The 18,784-nt window shown below is 40.0% G+C and overlaps 2 protein-coding genes across 3 annotated transcripts; one reads left to right on the forward strand and one right to left on the reverse strand.

Moving 5' to 3' along the window:
- Positions 1-226: 226 nt before the first annotated feature.
- On the forward strand, positions 227-12,328 carry LOC143028206 (uncharacterized). 2 transcript variants are annotated; one of them, XM_076189982.1, is made up of 8 exons: positions 227-346; positions 1,940-2,074; positions 2,749-2,998; positions 5,933-6,046; positions 6,229-6,441; positions 7,122-7,256; positions 8,720-8,908; positions 9,539-12,328. In XM_076189982.1, exons 2-8 carry the CDS (start codon positions 2,036-2,038, stop codon positions 9,778-9,780), a joined length of 1,182 nt encoding a protein of 393 aa, XP_076046097.1. In that variant the 5' UTR covers positions 227-346; positions 1,940-2,035; the 3' UTR covers positions 9,781-12,328. The 2 variants fall into 2 exon arrangements, with proteins under 2 accessions (XP_076046097.1, XP_076046098.1); XM_076189983.1 differs by lacking the exon at positions 1,940-2,074.
- Positions 12,329-12,934: 606 nt separating this feature from the next.
- LOC143027977 (uncharacterized) lies at positions 12,935-18,445 on the reverse strand. Its single transcript, XM_076189619.1, has 5 exons — positions 17,503-18,445; positions 16,424-16,536; positions 15,374-15,486; positions 14,755-14,790; positions 12,935-13,022 (listed from the first exon to the last, which is right to left on the reverse strand). Exons 1-5 carry the CDS (start codon positions 18,281-18,283, stop codon positions 12,935-12,937), a joined length of 1,131 nt encoding a protein of 376 aa, XP_076045734.1. The 5' UTR covers positions 18,284-18,445.
- Between the last annotated feature and the right edge of the window lie 339 nt (positions 18,446-18,784).

Raw genomic sequence — 18,784 nt, forward strand, 5'->3', positions numbered from 1 at the left:
ACTGATGTTATAATTTGTACTTTCATATTTTGTATATTGCAATGTAGCTTATTACACATTCATGCATGACGCTGTTGTGAAAATATAAGTAGAATGAAAAAGGAGTCAGAGGCAAGAAAGGAGAATTATACAGAGGAATGTAGAAAATGAAAAGGATCAGCTCTCTTGAGTGGATTAGTTTCCAATCATAAAAAACAATTCAATCAAAACGGAAACAAGGTCTTATACTTTTTGTTATCCTGATTATAGTGTATTTACATATTTGTCGAACAAGTGAAATCTATTCGAAAAACACGCATGACTTATTGACTTGGTGTCACGTATACGGATGGAGGAGTGACTACGGGTGAATATTAACGTGTATCTTTCTTAGTCTGATAAAGCCTGTAAAATTTGTTAAACAACCAGTGGATTATGAACATTAGTTGCATTATGGAGGCAGAGACAAATTGCAAAGGGACGGATTAGATTATTTCTTCAATATCGGTGATTGCAAGAGGAAAGAAAACGTGATAATGTTATAGAATATAGGTGACAGGCTGATGGATTTTTCTGTGAATATGTATCATCATGTATGGTGGAACTATTTTATTCCTTTATGGTTAGGAACTGTGGTCGCTGTAGTAAAATTTTTGATATACCAATTGGAAATTTTTGCCTTGTTTGCATTTCTGCAGAATATTAAAGAATTTTAAACTAACGTTATCATGCAGTGAATTAATGTATACTTTTTGGCTTTGTAGATGATGAGATTTATTGACAGGTGAATGCGAAATGCATCACACAAGATGATAGTGCATTTTACTTGAACTCAAAGTCAAACCATCACCTTTCATCAAATGTATTTACTCAGATAACCAGGGCCAATGGCAGTCACTGTTGTACGAGTGTGATGTTTGTGTAAGGAGTCTATGTACTTGTAACTTGTATGGATGAGCATGCATGTATACACACACACACTAGAGGATCTAATAAAATGGGATAGCAGAGATACAATAGGACACGGAAAGAAAATCAAGAAAGGCAGTTATAGGAGAGACCTGAAAAAGAACAGCTTTCCCCACAGGGTAATAGACGTCTGGAGCAAGTTAGATGAAAATGTGGTGTGTGCAAATACGATACACGAATTTAAAAACAGTCTAGATAAAACGCTATATGAAAATGTGACAGCACGAGCATAGTTCCCCTTCCCGTAAAATACAACCAGGTAAATACACACACACACACAATGTATTATCGTATATATATATCATATATATGTGTGTGTGTATATATATATATATATATATATATATATATATATTATATATATATATATATATATATATATATATATATATAAATATATATATATATATATATATATATTCAATTCTTTCACACTGCAGTCATCATCAAAATCAGTGGACTACCGATGATATATATACACCTAGGTCTCTTAAACCAACACTCAGCAACCGCCACTGGGGAAACTTTTGGGCTCAGGATATAAACCCACTTCGTGAATTAGCCTGTGACACAAAACAGCACAAATTCCTGAAGTGGGTATATGTCATGGGCTCAAACATCTACATATGTGGGGGTTGACGAGTGTTGGATTAAGAAACGTAGGGTGTATATGATTCATTGTGGTCTTAGATCCCATGTTGAACTCATGATCGACAGCTATTACCCTCCCGGATGAGAGCTCAGTCCTTGTATATGACCGATCTATGGGTAATGCTGTGACCTTATATGCACACACACCCCCAACTCCTCACCCATGAGAGTTGGAGTAATGGCTCGCAGCGCAGTGATACTAAAATGATTTCAGCCCTGGGCAGGATTCAAACTTGGACCACTAGGTTAGCAGTTGTGAATGCTACCACTGCGTCATTGAGTGGTAGCGTGTGTGTGTGTGCGCATGAATTTTTTGATAGGGTCCTTTCTTTCTCTACAGACCTATCCCAAAGTGAGCTTGGTGGGGAGGTGAGTCTCTACAGAGTGGATGTGTGATTAAACCAAACTTCAAGACTGAGGCAAGCCCAATTATACCATGGAAGACAGTGTTCAAAGAATACCATTTGTATTTATGGTCAGTTGATTAATTTATTTACCTTTTTCATCATATCAGTACATAATTTTCATAGGATTTGGTTGATGAGGGGGTGTTGCCGATTTTGATGAAGTGGCCTTGCTGTGGATGTGCTGTGTCTTGCGACACTGCTTCTGACCCAGGGCAGTGGACAAGATGTAGGGATGACCCATCATCCAGGAGGTGCCAAGATAAGAGGGAGGGAAGGGGGTGGAGTGTGATAGGGATGGAATGGGTGGGAGTAGTTTTTATGCCTTTGTTTCTTGGCTACCTCCCTTGTAAGGGGGAAAGAAGCCTTTGGTATATGTATGTTTTGTTTGTCAGTGTGTGAATCTTTTATATTGTAATCATCCTTGCCCATATTACCACACCATAGATTGTTGCTAGAACAGATATATAGTACAGATATCTCTTAATTATCTCTGTTTTATGTGACTGATAAAATAGTACATTTTATTTGAATTCTGGGGCTTGTTGAAATCAATATGAATCAGGTCCAGTTTTATGTGGTGTATACCTTGGTACCCTTCTAACCCCCCCCCCACACACACAATTTAATTTATGCAATTTTTTATTTACATGTTGCCTCATGGTCCTGATACATCATATAGTTTAAGAACTACCTGTGTAATGGAATATTGTGATGGAAACTTAATGATGGCATACCCTTGCAGTTAACATTAATGAAACTACCAGGACTGGCATCAAACAAAATTCCAAAAGAAGATGTTCGCTCTAGTAGCAATGAAACCCTGGTCTTTTTTGAGGAAATAAAGGAACTAGTAGGAGGGATTGCCTCCATTGCCAGTTTACAGAAATGCCAGCACCTATTAGAGGAGTCTTTGGTGCAGGAAAAGGAAAAACTCAAGAGGTTAGAGACAATAGTGCAAGGGAACACAGAGAATACAGCCCGTCTTCTTTCTGGTAGGAACTTATCAAAATTTTGTGTTTATCTGATTGTAGTGCAGAGGAAATGACCTACACTTGTGGGATCCTGTCTTTTTTTTCTCCATATATTGTATGTTGGTTTAAATTCACTTATGGTTTTAACTTGGGCTATTTATTTATCTAGTTCAAGGGTCAGTATATAATCTAGATATCTTTTGTAACTCTGCAGTGTTCCTTATCTTTCATTTGCCTCAAGATCTTTGTATTATTTGCTTGCAAGTATATTAGTGCAGCTTGTCATATTTTTAATGAAACATACTTTCCCCCCAGTTCAACTCATTACTATAAAAGTTCAACAAGGACTGTATTGTGAATGTATGTTTTTTCCATTTCTGGCTTCTATATACATCACAGTATTTTTATATATTTAATTCTATTCATCATTTTTTGCTCCAATTGTATATTTTGTCTAAATGTGACTGCAGTACAGTAGACCCTCGTTTTACGCGGATTGTTTATGCGCGGTTTTGAATTTATGCGGATTTTTTTATTTTTTATATATATATATATATTTATATATATATATATATATATATATAGGGAACAGCTAATCATTGTTTCTTTTTCTAAATTTATTATTGTGACAATATAAAATAGATTTAATTTGTTTTTTCATTGGTTTTCATTTGTGTCTGCATTGGATCTGCATTTTTCTTTTAGCCAAATATATTTATCTCTGTTCACAATTTTATTTTTTTGTTTACAAGTTTTATCGTCCAAGTAGTTGTCATGATATGTTCTTCATCATCAGAAACTTAATGAACTCCCATTGTAATTTTACCTATATATTAGTTTTCAAGTGTGTAAATATATATAGCACTACTAAATAAATAGTGGCTAATGTACAGAGATGAGTGGGCTAGCGACCTGATCGTGACTGTAAACTAAGCGACCGCTCTTGTTATTGTTTTCACCAGGTCGCCGCCTTGTCTGTTTAAACCTTCGTCGCCTATTACACACGGCTTTCTATGTCTCGAATGCACTCTATCCTAGATGAGAATCCAGACCTGGGCGTCAAAGAATATTGGAAATCATTCACAATTGCAGACTGCCTCACTATTGTGGAAGGGGCAACCAAGGAAGTTAAGCATCAGACTGTCAACTCCTGCTGGAAAATTCTGTGGCCAAGCTGCGTCCATTCTTTTACAGGCTTTTCAGCGGATGAGCAAGTGGAAGATCAGGTGAAGAAGACTGTAGCCTTAGCAAAGGAAGTTGGCGGTGAAGGATTTGCAGATATGGAGGAAGAAGAGGTTCGGGAACTGGTTCGTGGCCATGCAGTTGAGCTGTCTGAGGAGGAACTGGTGGAACTCGTCCAGTCGGCCAGTGAGGAGGAGGAGGAGGAGAAGGGCAATGTTGAAGAAGAAAGCCAGCCACAGGAAGGATTAACTTTGGACTCATTGGCAGCCTTGATACGACAGGCCTCCGCTCTCAAGGCTGCCATTTATGAGACTGACACATCCATGGTGAGAGCAATTGCGGCGCAGAATGGCATCGACAGTGTTATGGCGCCCATCACCATGTTTTTACAGAAACGTGGTGGTCCAGCTAATTCTGATGCCGAGTCCGACTAGACTGCTTCCTAGACTACTACCCCTTCTACATATATTCATTTCATGCACTGTTTTTTCTTGTTCTTTTGTTTGTATTGTATTGTTTTCCTTTTTTTCTATTGTATTATTTTGTTCAATATGGCAATTCATTGTGGAAATAAAATTATTAGGGTTCTAATGATTGTTTTGGTATATCTCCTTCAGTGGCGGAATTTTACGCGGATTTTCGTTTTACGCGGGGGTTCCCGGTCCCTAACCCCCGCGTAAAATGAGGGTCTACTGTATCTTATAATGCCAATATATCTTGCAATTTCAGATTTTATTATTTTGTTTTTATTTAGTAAAATATTAGTAAAAGAAGTGTGGAAGGCAAAGGTGGAACGAGGGAACAGGAGGGGGCGGCCGAGGATGAGATGGATGGACGGGGGAAAAAGGACATTGAGAGAGAGGGGGATGTCTGTTGAGGAATGAAAGGAGAAGACAAGATAGGGGCGAGTGGAGAATGGCTGTGTATGGATGATGCTGTGATGCGTAGAAGGGAATGGGTGGGGGATGGAGTGGTTAGGGCGTGGTTATGCGTGAATGATGATTTGATGCAGCCTGAAGGGATTTCTCCCCATATTCTCTTTATCTGCATGAGGGGACGGGGGGGGGGGGGTCGCTGATTAAATAAAGTGGCCTTGCTGTGGATGTGCTGTGTCTTGCTGTATTGCTTCTGATCCAGGGCAGTGGGTGAGATGCAGGGATGACCCATCATCCAGGAGGATCCAAGAAAGGAGGGAGGGATGGTGAGTGGGAGTGGTGTGGGTGGAGATGAAAGGGGTGGGAGTGGAATTATGCCTTTTGACTTTAGCTATCTTCCTTGTAAAGGGGAGAAAAAAACCCTTGTTATATGTATGTATTATTTTGTTCAGTAGAATGGAGAGGGGAACCTTAACTGAATTTAGTCATGATTAAGAAATCATCAGTCTGTGATTCTTTGTCATTTTGCCTGAATGATATATTTAAGTAGAGCATCATGGAAGTGATTACTTCTGGAAATTTGTAATCACATCGGTCATTTGGTTGCAGTCAGAGTAGTGTATGTGAAATATGTCATTGTTGAAATATGGTATGGTTTGATAGATTTACAACATTCACTGCCCTGATAAGCTGTATAGATTTTATGGGAAAGTTGTAATCAACTTAATTCAATAAAGGTGTGAACATGTCTTTAGATGGGTCTTTTAATTGAAATCTTGTTCAGGCAAGGGGCTAAAGTCTGCAAGGTGCTTATGATAATAGAGTCTGTACAGTGCACCATGATATATTGAAGGAGATAATGAAAACCAGATCTGATAATTGTTTGTATATTACACAGATAATGCAAAGACTCTTCAGGCTCTGCAACATTTAGAGGTGATTGTACGTCTTCTGGCATCAAAGAATAACGAGACTCCTAAGCAGCATTCTTACTGTGCAGATCGAGGCCAAAGTGAGTTGAATGTAATTTGGTGTTCAAAGAGAGAAGGGCTGCCAATGTTTACCTTTTTCTGATGGTGTGGAAATAAAACTTTTCAATGGATCTTGGGTTCAATGAAAAGCTATGATAAAGAACGGAAATTATACATTTTTATGAATTGAATGATAGAACTAGGGCTACATCTCTTTATTTAGGTCCTGTGCAGATTATGCTGTCTGTTCCTAGTGAGCACTGCTCACGAGAAGGCAGCCATGGTGGTGGTAATGGTGGTAGTAGTGGCAGTGGTAACAGTGGCACTGACAATGGCAATGATAGTAGTGGTAGTGATGGCAACATTGGAAAGGAAATCAAGGAGCAACTGGCAAAACTGAGGGCAGAGATGGATTCCTATAAGCAAGATGTATCTAGTAAGTTGTAGAAACTGGCATTCCTTTAATACTGTACCAAACTTTCTTATGGCAAACCCCAATTTTATTCCCCTGGAGATGGGTGCCTTCATATGATATAAGGTCCTGACATATCAAGTCTCCATTCAGGCTAGGGTCTGCCTCTTTATTTGAATAGAATCCTTTAGCATTTTCTATAGAAATATACACTGACCTACAATATTTTTTTTTCTCGTTCAACTTGACTTTCTTCCTTTTTTCTTGCCACATACAGTAATTGAACACAAATCCCACTTGTCTTCAATCTGATTACCCAGATGCAGTGACCACACAGGGGACACTGAGAACCTCGTCCTTCACTGCCCTACCCTGTCCTTACCCAGATAGCAGCACATTGTTCCTTCCATGAGCAATTCATGGGCCATTCTGGTGGCTGTTTCCAGTTACCTGGAGTCATAGGTCTCCTGCAAGAGAGACCCTGGGCACTGGATTGATTGACACATTGAACTGCTTGACAGACATTCCACATGCATCCAAAGCCCTTTTCACCCCATCCATTGACTTAATTCATGGTCCTCTCAGCTAACCAACTAATCTGTCACTTTCATTCAATCTTCACCCTTGTCAAACTTATTAATCTAATTTTCAGCAAATTAAGATTATCCATTGCCATGTATGTGGTTGATGAATGCTACCTTCAGGTACTGTGATGGACCTGAGCCAGAAGTTAAGAGAATTGGAATCCCAAACTGTGCATACAAGAAAGAGTGTGACTGAAATGATGGGAGCCATGCATGGTGTCAATGAATATGTGAAAGCTCAGTTCAAAGTGAAGCGTAAGTATTTGATTTTATTCATTTTTATTTATTTGATTTTATTTGATTTATTTGATTTGATTGATTTGAAAATGGAGAAAAGTGGGAGGTGAGCCAGTTGTTGTTTGCTGACGACACTGTGCTTGTAGCAGGATCAGAGGAGGGATTAAGGAAGTTAATGACAGAGTTTGAGAAGGTGTGTGAAAGAAGGAAGCTGAAGATAAATGTGGGCAAAAGTAAGGTGATAAGATGTACAAGGGGAGAGAGTGACAGCAGGCTGGAAGTGAGCATTAAGGGTGAAAGACTGGAGGAAGTGGATAGTTTTAGATACTTGGGGGTGAATATGGCAGGAAAGGGAGGAGTGGGGGTGGAGGTAGAATGTAGATTGAGAGAAGCGAGTAAATGCCTTGGTGGATTAAAAAGTGTAATGAGAAATAGACATCTGAGAATGGATGGTAAGAGGTTATATGAAGGAGTGATTGTGCTTACAGCACTGTATGGGGCAGAAACATGGAACATAAGAGAGGAAGAGAGAAGGAGTTTGAATGTGTTTGAGGTGAAATGTCTGAGAAGTATGATAGGGGTTACTAGGCTAGATAGAGTGAGAAATGAGGAGTTGAGGAGGAGAACAGGGGTGGAAAGGGAGTTGGGAGATAGGGTTGATGAAAGAGTATTAGGATGGTTTGGACACATGGAAAGAATGAGTGAAGAAAGATTAGTAAAAGAAGTGTGGAAGGTAGAGGTGGAAGGAGGGAACATGAGGGGGCATCCTAGGATGAGATGGATGGATGGGGTGAAAGGGGCATTACAAAAGAGAGGAATGTCTGTGGAGGAAGGATGGGAGAGGACAGAAGATAGGGGTGAATGGAGAAGGGTTGTGTATGGATGATGCTGTGATGCATGAGGGGGAGTGGGTGGGAGATGGGGGTGAGGAAGTATGTATGAGAAAAAAATTTGACACAACCCGAAGGGATTTCTCCCCATCTCCTTTTCTTCATGAGGGGACGGAGAGGTGTGTGTGTGTGTGTGTGTGGGGGGGGGGGGTCGGGGGTCGCCGAATTTATGAAGTGTCCTTGCTGTGGATGTTCAAAGATTTTCCATGAGTAGTAGGTTAACATGTGTATGAATAAGGTTTGTAAGGGAGGTAATGTATGAATGCTAGCCAGAGGTTTGGATTTGGTGTGTGAGGGTAATGATAGGATTTGAAGACAAGTGGCAGAGGGATTCTCTGTGACACGTCTCACAAGACCAACTCATGAAGGGTTCCATCGTTGGCCCTAGTCAGGGCTGTATCAACTACTAACAGTGATGATAAAAGTAAGCAAAGTATTAAGTGTCCTCAAGTGTTCACTTGTGGAATGTAGTTATATTATTTACTCTAAGGTGGAGAGTTTTTAGGTATCCACTCTCTTCTGCATGATGCTATGTATTGATTAGACCAATAGTTCCTTAAGGATTCACATAGTGTATAAATTTAATTGCAGAAGATTGCCCTGATCCATATAGTAAGATTGACAACAAGTGTCTATATTTAGAGAATTACCGAAAAAGGAGTTTTTCTGAAGCTAGGAAGTATTGTCAAGAAAAAGCTGCTGAGCTCAATGGTGATGGAGATCTTGCAGTTCTTCAAGATATGTATGAATTTATGTCTTATATTACAAGAAGTGAAAAAGGTAAGATCATCTAAGAGCTGTTTATCTTTGAACTTGTACACAAACATAGATGGGGACCTAGGCACTTGTGCACAGAGAGAATGATAAAATGATAAACTCTTCCCCTTAGAGGAGGCTAGAACAATGCCTCCTTATGGAGGATAAGTGGTAAAAAGATTGTAAAGCATGCATAGAATGTATGAATGTGTTTCCCACCCTTCCCTGTTTCATTCTTATCAGGACAATTAATTGTTGATCCTCCACTCACACAGGCATCTATTGGTCTGTGTTGGTTTTGATTTGGGGTTCATAAGGTAGCTCTTTGTATATTTGTTTGTGCTAGCCCAGTTACCATAAATTCACCCTCCCATAATGATAAACTATCATCATGATATATTGGGAAGAAATTGCATAAAAGAATATGTGATGAAGGATAACAAGAAAGTTTTCCATATAGATGCATAAATACTTGGAACAGCATAAAAGTGATATAGCACAACCTGGAACAATACATATATATATATATATATATATATATATATATATATATATATATATATATATATATATATATATATTGCTCTTGTGATTTTTGAGGGCTACAGCTTGAACTTTTATCATGTTGGTCTGATTTGTGTATTATGACCACAGCCAAAACTGTAACCTGGTTATGGATCGGAGCTTATCGGGAGGATTGGAACAGCCCATGGAAGTGGGTGACTGAGGATGTCGTTAGTAAGGAACATTTTGTTTGGGATGAGCAAGAACCATCGAATTTAGAGGAGGAAAATGCAATATGCTTCCAGATGACATCTCTTCTCTTTCACAACTGTGAAAGTGATCTTGCAGCAAATTTTGTTTGTGAATTTGTAAACAAAGGGAGTGAACAATAACCATTGAATTTGTTTGGCATGGCAGTTTGTATGGCAGAATAAATGTCAGAGATCATCATATAATTTGGATGGGTGTAGGATAGGTGAAGGGTGGGTATATGGTTTGACATGGCCATCCCCTATGTAATGGGGAAAGGACCATTTATTGTATGTCCCCACCTATGGTATTGGCTGCATTCTAATGTTGGATCAAAAGCTGCTCAGTCGCATGCAACTGACACTTTAAGGTCTATATAGGGCACCCCTACAGACCAGAGCCACACATCATTTTGTCTGTGATAAAGGAAATCTTTATTCCCAGAAAAATTATGCTACTTTATTATACTGCAATTGTCCCTCCATTATGCTGTCCCCCCATTCTTAATATTGTTCTGTACCACTTCTCTGAATATTTATTCTAAAAAATATAGTGATGGTGGACTGGCTGGTGAGGTTTAATGTTTATATGAAAGAGGGTTCTGTTGCCCACTACTACAGTGGTACTTCCCTTATATGGGGGAAAAACGCCTTTGTTATATTTATGCATTTATAAAAGAGGGTAGAGTGTCAGAAGACTGGAGGAGTACCTGTATAGTTCTGATTTACAAGGAAAAAAGGGACAAATGTGAGTAGTAGTTTCAGAGGGATTAGTTTATTGAGTGTAGTTGGGAAGGCTTATGGAAAGTTTTGGTCGAGAGGATTAGAACAGAGGGAGTAAATGGTGAGAAACAGTGTGGGTTGACAGGTAGGGGTTGTGTGGATCAGATTTTTGTGGCAAAGGAGATATGTGAAAAAGCTTAAGGAAAAGGTAAGGATGTTTTTTGGACCTTTATGGATTTGGAAAAGGCACTATGAGGTATTGCAGAAATATTGGATAGGAGGAAAGCTGTTAAGAGCAGTCAAGAGTTTTTATGAGAGTAGTAGAACCTGTGTTAGAATTAGAAATGGAGGGAGTGAGTGGTTTGAGGTAAAAGATAGAACTTCACCAGGGATGTATTATGTCATCTTGGCTGTTCAGTTTATACATGGATGGGGTGGTGCAAGAGGTAAACACCAGGATAATGGGTCAGAGATTGGAAATGGTTTAAGAAAAGGGAGAAAAATGGGAGATAAGCCAATTGTTGTTTGTTGATGACACTACGCTTGTAGAGGAGAGATTAAGAAAGTGATGGAGTTTGGGAAGGTGTGCGAAAGGAAGTTGAAGGTAAATGTGGGTTAAAGTAAGGTGATGAAATGTACAAGGGGAGAGGTTGGTAGCAAATTAGTAGTGAGTATTAAGGGAGAGAGACTGGAGGAAGTGGATAGCTTTAGATACTTGGGTGTGAATGTGGAGGGAAAGTGAGGAGTGGAGGTAGAATGTAGATTGAGAAAAGCAATGGGACTAAAAAGTGCAATGAGACCGACAGTTGGGAATGGATGCTAAGATGAGATTGTACAAAGAGGTGATTGTGCTGACAGCATTATATGGGGTAGAAACATGGAACATAAGAGTGGAAGAGTTTAGATGCGAGATGAAATGCCTGAGAAGTATGGTAAGGGTCACTAGGCTGGATAGAGTGGGAAACAAGGTGAGGAGGAGAGTGGGACTGGAAAGGGAGTTGGGAGATAGGGTTGACGGAGTATTGGGATGGTTTGGACACATGGAGAGAATGAGTGAAGAAAGATTAGTAAAGAGGTGTGGAAGGCAGAGGTGGATGGAGGAAACATGAGGCGACCAATTGTGAGACGGATGGATGGAGTAAAATGGGCATTAGAAAAGGGTATTGTCTGTTGAGGAAGAAAGGGAGAAGACATAAAATAGGGGTGAGTGGAGAATATTTGTGTATGGATGATGGTGTGATGCATGGAAGGGAGAGGGAGTGTGTATGAATGATATTTTGATGCAGCCCAAAGTGATTTCTTCCTGTCTTCTCTTTTTCTGCATGAGGGGATGGAGGGGTGATTGCTGATTAAATGAAGCAGCCTTGCTGTGGAGTTGCTGTGTCTTGCTACACTGCCTCTGATCCAGGGCAGTAGGGGAGATGAAGAAATGACCTGTCATCCAGGAGCCAAGAAAAGAGGGAGGGGTGGTGAATGGGAGTGAAATATGTGGGGATGAAATGGGTGGGAGTGTATTTATGCCTTTGACTTGAGCTACCTACCTTGTAAAGGGGGAAAAAGCCATTGGTATATGTATGTGTGTATGATTTATCATTTTTTTCCCCATATTTAGTGAACAAAATCAATGCTACAAGTAATTTTTGAATATAGGTTTTTGGTGGAAGTATTTCAACTGAAACAATGTACATTATGTACTCTAATGATTGGATCTGAATTGATTGGATGAAACTTGCATGTAATGAGATTGTGCCTTCATGCCTCTCAGTGGGAGATTAGAGATTAATTTGTGATTTGGGCAAGGGAAATTGCACTTGTTATTGTTATGTACTATAGAAGTGAAATTAGAATAAATGTATAAAACTTATAAAAGTTACCATGCCAGTCTCTTAATTACATTTGTATTTTTTTATGCAAAATGTATGTTAATCATGTACAATTTGTACATGAATGAGATTGAACTGAGTTGTCATGGGAATAAATTAATTCTTGGGAAAAAAAAAGTGTATTTATCTTTTGACAAATAGGAAACCATTGAAATCTGATGAACACATGATATAAGCTCAAAATTTGGTCTAGTTTTTATGTAACTTGAACCAGGTATGTTTGATACAGAAGGATAAATGTTGCCTCAAATATTTCACTGAAGGAAAATCTACAGCCCCATAGCAGCCGACAATGGTCATTCTGGGAAAAAAATTTGGACTGTTTTTTGTGTTGTAATAATAATTGTCTTAATTTTTACTGACTGGGAACCTGTAGATCTATAGTGGTTGGTAGTGGTCCATGGGTCCTTCCATATATCTCTATATAGAGGTGAGGGTGTTGACAAGTTTTAAAGATGGGTAACAGGGAAATGATTTTCTCCTGACTTCAATTTCACCAGAGCCCACAAGCAGATACCCGTCATATCACATCAATACAAAAAATGTAGTTATATTAGGCTTTGAGGATTTGTCTGGACAACAGAGGTATGTTAGCAAGTGTATACAACACTTGTCAGCCCACAAATAAATGATAAAAGCTATGAAATAGGTATGGGTGGAAATATCAAAGAACTTAAGATTTTTTTTTTTATTTATAATCTGGTCTTTGATCTAGGTTGAGTCGTCTTGAGTTGGTGGAAGGACCATTGGTGTCTGGTCAGAGCATCAGATCTTGTATATCTGCAAAATTAATCATAAGATGTAGTTCACTCTTACTAATGATTATAAAGATAGGAACTTATATGAAGAACTTCTTAGCTATGACTGAGGCCATCAACCTTTTCCAGTGTGTTTACACTGCCAGGACAGCCATAGCCTTAGAGAAGACTGTTGAGGACCTTATAGAGGAGAATTGAGTTCTTTGCTCAAAGGCCCAAAACATGGACGACAAACCATGTTTGTAACCCGGGTGGAAAATAATGACCAAAAAAACATGGAGAGATGATAAAAAGCTCTCACCAGGCCCACTTGAATGCAGGAACTCTTTTCAAGATCTCATGGGTCTATAAGAAGAAGAAACGAAGATGCAAGAGAAGAAGGATAGGGCAGTCATTAGATCCCCGCCCACAGATAAGATTTTTGTTATAGGGGATAGCTATGTGAGATATTTAGATAGGGCCTTTTGTGACAAGATAGAAAGCATAGGACCCAGGTGTTTTTTCCTGGGGTGGGGATAGGTGATGTTAGAGACAGGATTGAAGAGTGTATGATTGGGGAAGGTGAGAGACCATTGTTTGCTTGAGTGCAGGAGTGAATAACATAGGTAAGTTAGGGAGTGAGGAATTATTCGTGCAGTTGTAGGATACGCTAGGTAAGATTAGGGATAAGGGAGGAATTCCTGTTGTATGTGGAATCCTTTCGAGGTGAAAAGTTGAAGGCATGTGGCATTCCAGGGCTATTGCAATGAATTATAGGCTGGCAAAACATTGTAAGGCCAATGGACGGGCATTTGTCAATCACTTTTATGGTAAGAATCATCTATGAGAGTATACAAGAGACGGGGTGCACTTGTCACCCAAAGGATTTTGGCTCCTTGCTGAATCCCTTGAGTGAGAAGTAGGCATCCTGCAGGGTTTTTCCGGGTAGATTATGTGGGAGTTGGGGGTATCGGTATATAGTTTAGGCAATAGAAACATCTCAGAGAGGGGCTGCGAAACGAATAAATGAGGTGGAGTGAGGATGCATTAAAGGTTTACTATACAAACAGCAGAAATGTAATAAATAAAATTTATTTGCTGCAAGGTAAAGCATGTGTAGAGAGATTTTATATTCTAGCTATTACTGAAACCTGGATCAATATGGCTGATAGACATTTCCTCTTGGAAATCGAGAAAGGATATAAACTTTTTCACAAGGATAGGGTAGGCAGGAGTGGGGGAGGAGTAGCACTTTTAATTAAAAACACAACTAATTGTATTATCAACAGTTCGATTAAGGAAAGTACGGACTCTATTTGAGGAGATTATAGGCAAGAATAAGAAACTTATTATTGGCATCCTATATAGACCTAACCTCAGCATTGAGCAGAATAATCCCTGATTCATGAAATTCGTAGGGCATCCCAGTACAAAAATGTTGTGATCAAGGGGGATTTTAATTATTGAAATATTGACTGGGAAAATTTAGTAGATCAGGAAGCACAAAATTTCTTAGATGTGGTGCAGGATATCCTATAGCATATTATAACTGTACGAGGGGAGAGAATATTCTGGACTTGCTTTTAACTAATGAGCACCTAACGAGAAGTGTAAAAGTGGGAGATAGTCTAAGGTCTAACGATCATCAAGAAATAAGATTTAATATTATTTGGGGAGAAACAAATAGTGGGAATAATGTTCTAGTACCAGACTCCAGGAAAGCCAGTTTTGATAAGATAATGTATATAGGACAATTAGTCACTTATGAAACTGACCTAGGGGGCTGTGATGTGGCGAGATACATGATCAGCCTGGATGTCATTAAGGCAGGCAGGTGTTGGGTTTCGGTCAGTGCATCATACAAAGTATGGACAAATGAGCAGTTTGGCAAGGGTCAGGCAAGCCATGTGTGAGATGAGCATGGATGGTAACATAGAAAGAAAAAGAGCAAGTGTGAAAGAAGAAAAAGTTGTAGCATTTTTCCCATCTAATTCATCTTCTTCCTTTATAGGAGCTTTCTATCCCAATAATCACTTACGAGTTTGTTCCCCCAAAACCAAAAGAAAGAGAACTAGTTTTGTTTCTGCTCTTAAAAATATTAAATGTAAGTATAATCTTCTTTTCTCTTCATCTCCCCGTATAAGAGTTCCCACTCCACTTTTCTTGAGCTTTTCGTTTCTTTCGTCATCCTCACAAACACAATCACTCTCACCCTCATCCTTTTTATTACTAGACATACAGGAGGAATTTCACAATTCAGATCTAATAACTTCAGAACATGATATAGATATGTACCGAATACAGTGTCAAAAATAGCATTTAGGAAGTTACATGAGAAATATAACTGCACAAATGCTAGTGATGCTTAAGTGAGGATTAAAAAAATTAGCTTACTTGTGCTGACACCCAGGAACTGGACACAAGTAGCTGCGTTTTAGTGCAATCGGGAGATGCGTTCTCTGGTGCTTGGTCAGGTGGTCACGGCGTCCAAACCCTTTGCTACATTCCTTAAAGAAAAAGAAAATTGAGGGTGTAATTTCCCCATTCCCACAAAATGTTCTCTTTGGAGAAAGTTAAAAGTTATGTCGAAGATCACAGCCATATAGCTTTGCCATAAATCACAGCTAAAGAGAGAAATGCCACTACATGTAACCTGTAATCAACCCCTTCAGTATTGGGTCTTCTCTGCTGAATAGAATTGTAAGGCATTAACTAGAATAAAGTTTATAAAATGTATCATAGGAGTACATGTACCAATATATACATATAAATTTGAGACTAAGTATGATATATTGGAAAATAGGAGACAAGACCCAATGAGCATTGCTCCGTTCCTGTATACTACAATTAGGTAAATACAAGAAGTCCTTTTCTCCCACATAAAGGGAGGGAGGGGATGGTGGCTAGGTCAAATATACATCCACCGTACACCTATCTAAAAAACTTCACCTCTTAGTATTGAAGTATTTATGTGAGATAGTGTTAATTCTCTCAGCCCAAGGTCTTACCAGCAACTGGGTAAAACCGTTGTCATTAGCTGGAACAAAATCTGTAAAGTGTGGCATTGTGATGGAGGGCCCAGAATTAAAAATTAAAAATAATGTATAATGTTCTATCATAGTTTGTATATGTGCAGTAGTACTAAGCAAATATATACATATATCAAAGATTTTCCCCCTTACACAGGAGGTAGCCAAAAAACAAAGGCATAGAATCCACTCCCACCCATTCCATCCCCTACATACTCCAATTCCCTCTACCCTCTTCTCCCCCCCCCTCTTATCTTGGCACCTCTTGGATGACGGGTCATCTCTGCATCTTGTCCACTGCCCTGGGTCAGAAGCAGTGTTGCAAGACACAGCACATCCACAGCAAGGCCGCTTTATTAACTCGGCGACACCCCCCCCCTCTCCGTCCCCTCATGCAGAAAATAAAAAAGAATACCTTGCACACGAATGGCCGGAGGCCTGAGTGAATTTTTGCATGACGGGTAAGTTCCTCGTTCCTTGAGAAGGCCTTGCCACATCCGTGATTTAGGCACACGAATAGACGTTCCTCTGGAAAAGTAACGAGAAAATTAGTTCTGGTAGAAGAAAAAATCTATAATAAAGATAATTAGATAAGTAATAAATCTAAATAGCCAAACTAATAAAAAAAATGATAAAGTGAGATAAATAGGTGGATAGAATAGATAAGATTAATAGAGAGGTAAAAGAAATCTAAATAAACTAATAAAAATAGATTGAAATAAATAATTAAACAATTAAATAAAAAAAAATGATAGAAAAATAAGTAGAGATCAAAGAATAATCTTTTGATATTGTGATGGTTCTTCCTTCTTGTGGTTTTAGTTCTCGTGCTGTAGTGGTGGCTTTTCACCCACAAGGAGCCAGAACGAAAGGGACAACAAATGGGTGAAGTGTGTGTGTGTGCCTTGGGTGGCTACCTCTCTTAAAAGGGGGATGGGGTCTTCTAATATATAAATAGGTGGATAAATTTTCTTTACGGAACTGTTGATAGATTACGTCCACGGATGGATGAAAGGCTGATGACCACCTGGACAGTGCTAACTTTGAATGAGTTCCTCTGGAATGGGGCCTCTACAAGTTATTCACAAGAAAATATACAGTATACAGAAATTAAATTAGATATTAACACCACAATATATTGCAATGATAAAGTAGAAGTAGCTTAGTATAGTAAATCATTAAACACTGGCTGCAAATCATCAGCTGAAACTAAATCTCTACAAAATTCTGTGACTAAGTCTCCCGACAATCCTTAACCAGAGCCTGGTGATGTAGAATCAGTCCCACACTAATACAAAGCAAACAGTAGCTCAAAGTTTCTTCCCATTGGGACCAAGGGCCGTTGCCACTCCCCGTCAGTGAAATTTGTGGCAACAAATATCATCATTAACTTCTGCCCCAGCTTTTCTTTTACGATGGATCCCAGCTCTTTTACATACATACACTTTGTGTGTATTGGTTTCCATGCTTATGCCATGTGCCCATGAAACCTACCTGCGTATTTAGACGTATTGAGTTGAGTTCGCGGGGTCTGGTGGTCGTTCCTCCGATGGGAAGAACGACTCGAATCGTCTGTGTTTAATCTCGGGAGCGAAAGTCCACCTGGAGGATCACCTTGAGTCGCCCTCCGGCTTGGGTTGTTTGTCTCGGAGACGCGAGCCAGGCTGTTGAGGACGACCTCTGTCCTCTTGACCTCGTGTCGTAGAGACGAACTCGACCAGGAGACTCTCGTGCCCAGATCAATCAGGCACCTTGTGGTGCAAGAGCAGTTGCTCTCGAACTCGCTGAAGGGTCCTTTGTGCACCAGGAAGAACCCGTCGATGCAACACTGTTGTCGCCTGTGCGTGAAGTCTGTCGACAGAGGGCACGGGAAAACGGGGGACTCTTCCTTGGCGCCGTTGTCGGAAGCGCCCGTGGTGGACGACGGGGGTTCTTCTGTCCCATGTCCGGTCTCCTGCACCAGTTTGGTCACAGAGAGCTCGTACTTGGCCCGGATAGCCTTCTTCGGGTGTTGTGAGGCGAGGTTCTCCTCGAAGTGGTGGTCGGGGGCGTCGTGGACTTCGCCGCCAGGCCGAGCGTCGCTGCGTCGCTTTAAAGAACGATTTACCGAGGTCATCACCCTTTGTTGTTTTGGGGGATTTGAAAAGTCTTTTTTATGCGATCCATTTCGATTCTCCACGGCCGCATACACAGGAGAAAGAGGGAGAGTTTTGGTGTGAAACTCGAAGTATGTCCTTCCTTGCCATTCTCCACTTGCCAATGCGTTACACACCATTGTACGGATTCAGGGACCCACTTGATCCCCTCCCTTAGAGAAGAAAACAAATAATCGTTGGCACCGAATTTGAAGGCAGAGGTGTTGACGTGACTGAAATGCTGAGGGCTACTGAAGTCCGTGCATACAAATTGTCTTAAATGGTGCCACTCCATTGTTTTAATCGCGGCCAGCTTGGAGGTGTGTGTGGTGATAACGCCCCCTCACTTCAAGTGGTCATTGTCTCCTGTGGGTGTCGAGCACGCGCGCTTTGTGTCGTCCTCTGCAGCAGTGAAGTAGGTTGGGGATGTGGTGGGGGGAGAGAGGGTGTTAGGCGGGTCTCGTCCATCGAGATTCGCGGTTATCACTTGTTTTTGGGCATTTCGGCTTCCGTAGAGAAACTCCAACATACAGGTTAAAAAACACCAAAGCCCATAAAACTAGAGTCCTGTAGGCTTAACTCCTATTGCCACAGAAAGAATAATTGAAAAAATAGTTGCAAGGAATACTGTTGAACATCAT

Source organism: Oratosquilla oratoria, chromosome 9, assembly GCF_046742065.1.
Source record: "Oratosquilla oratoria isolate Oo_2021 chromosome 9, ASM4674206v1, whole genome shotgun sequence".
NCBI lineage: Eukaryota > Metazoa > Arthropoda > Malacostraca > Stomatopoda > Squillidae > Oratosquilla > Oratosquilla oratoria.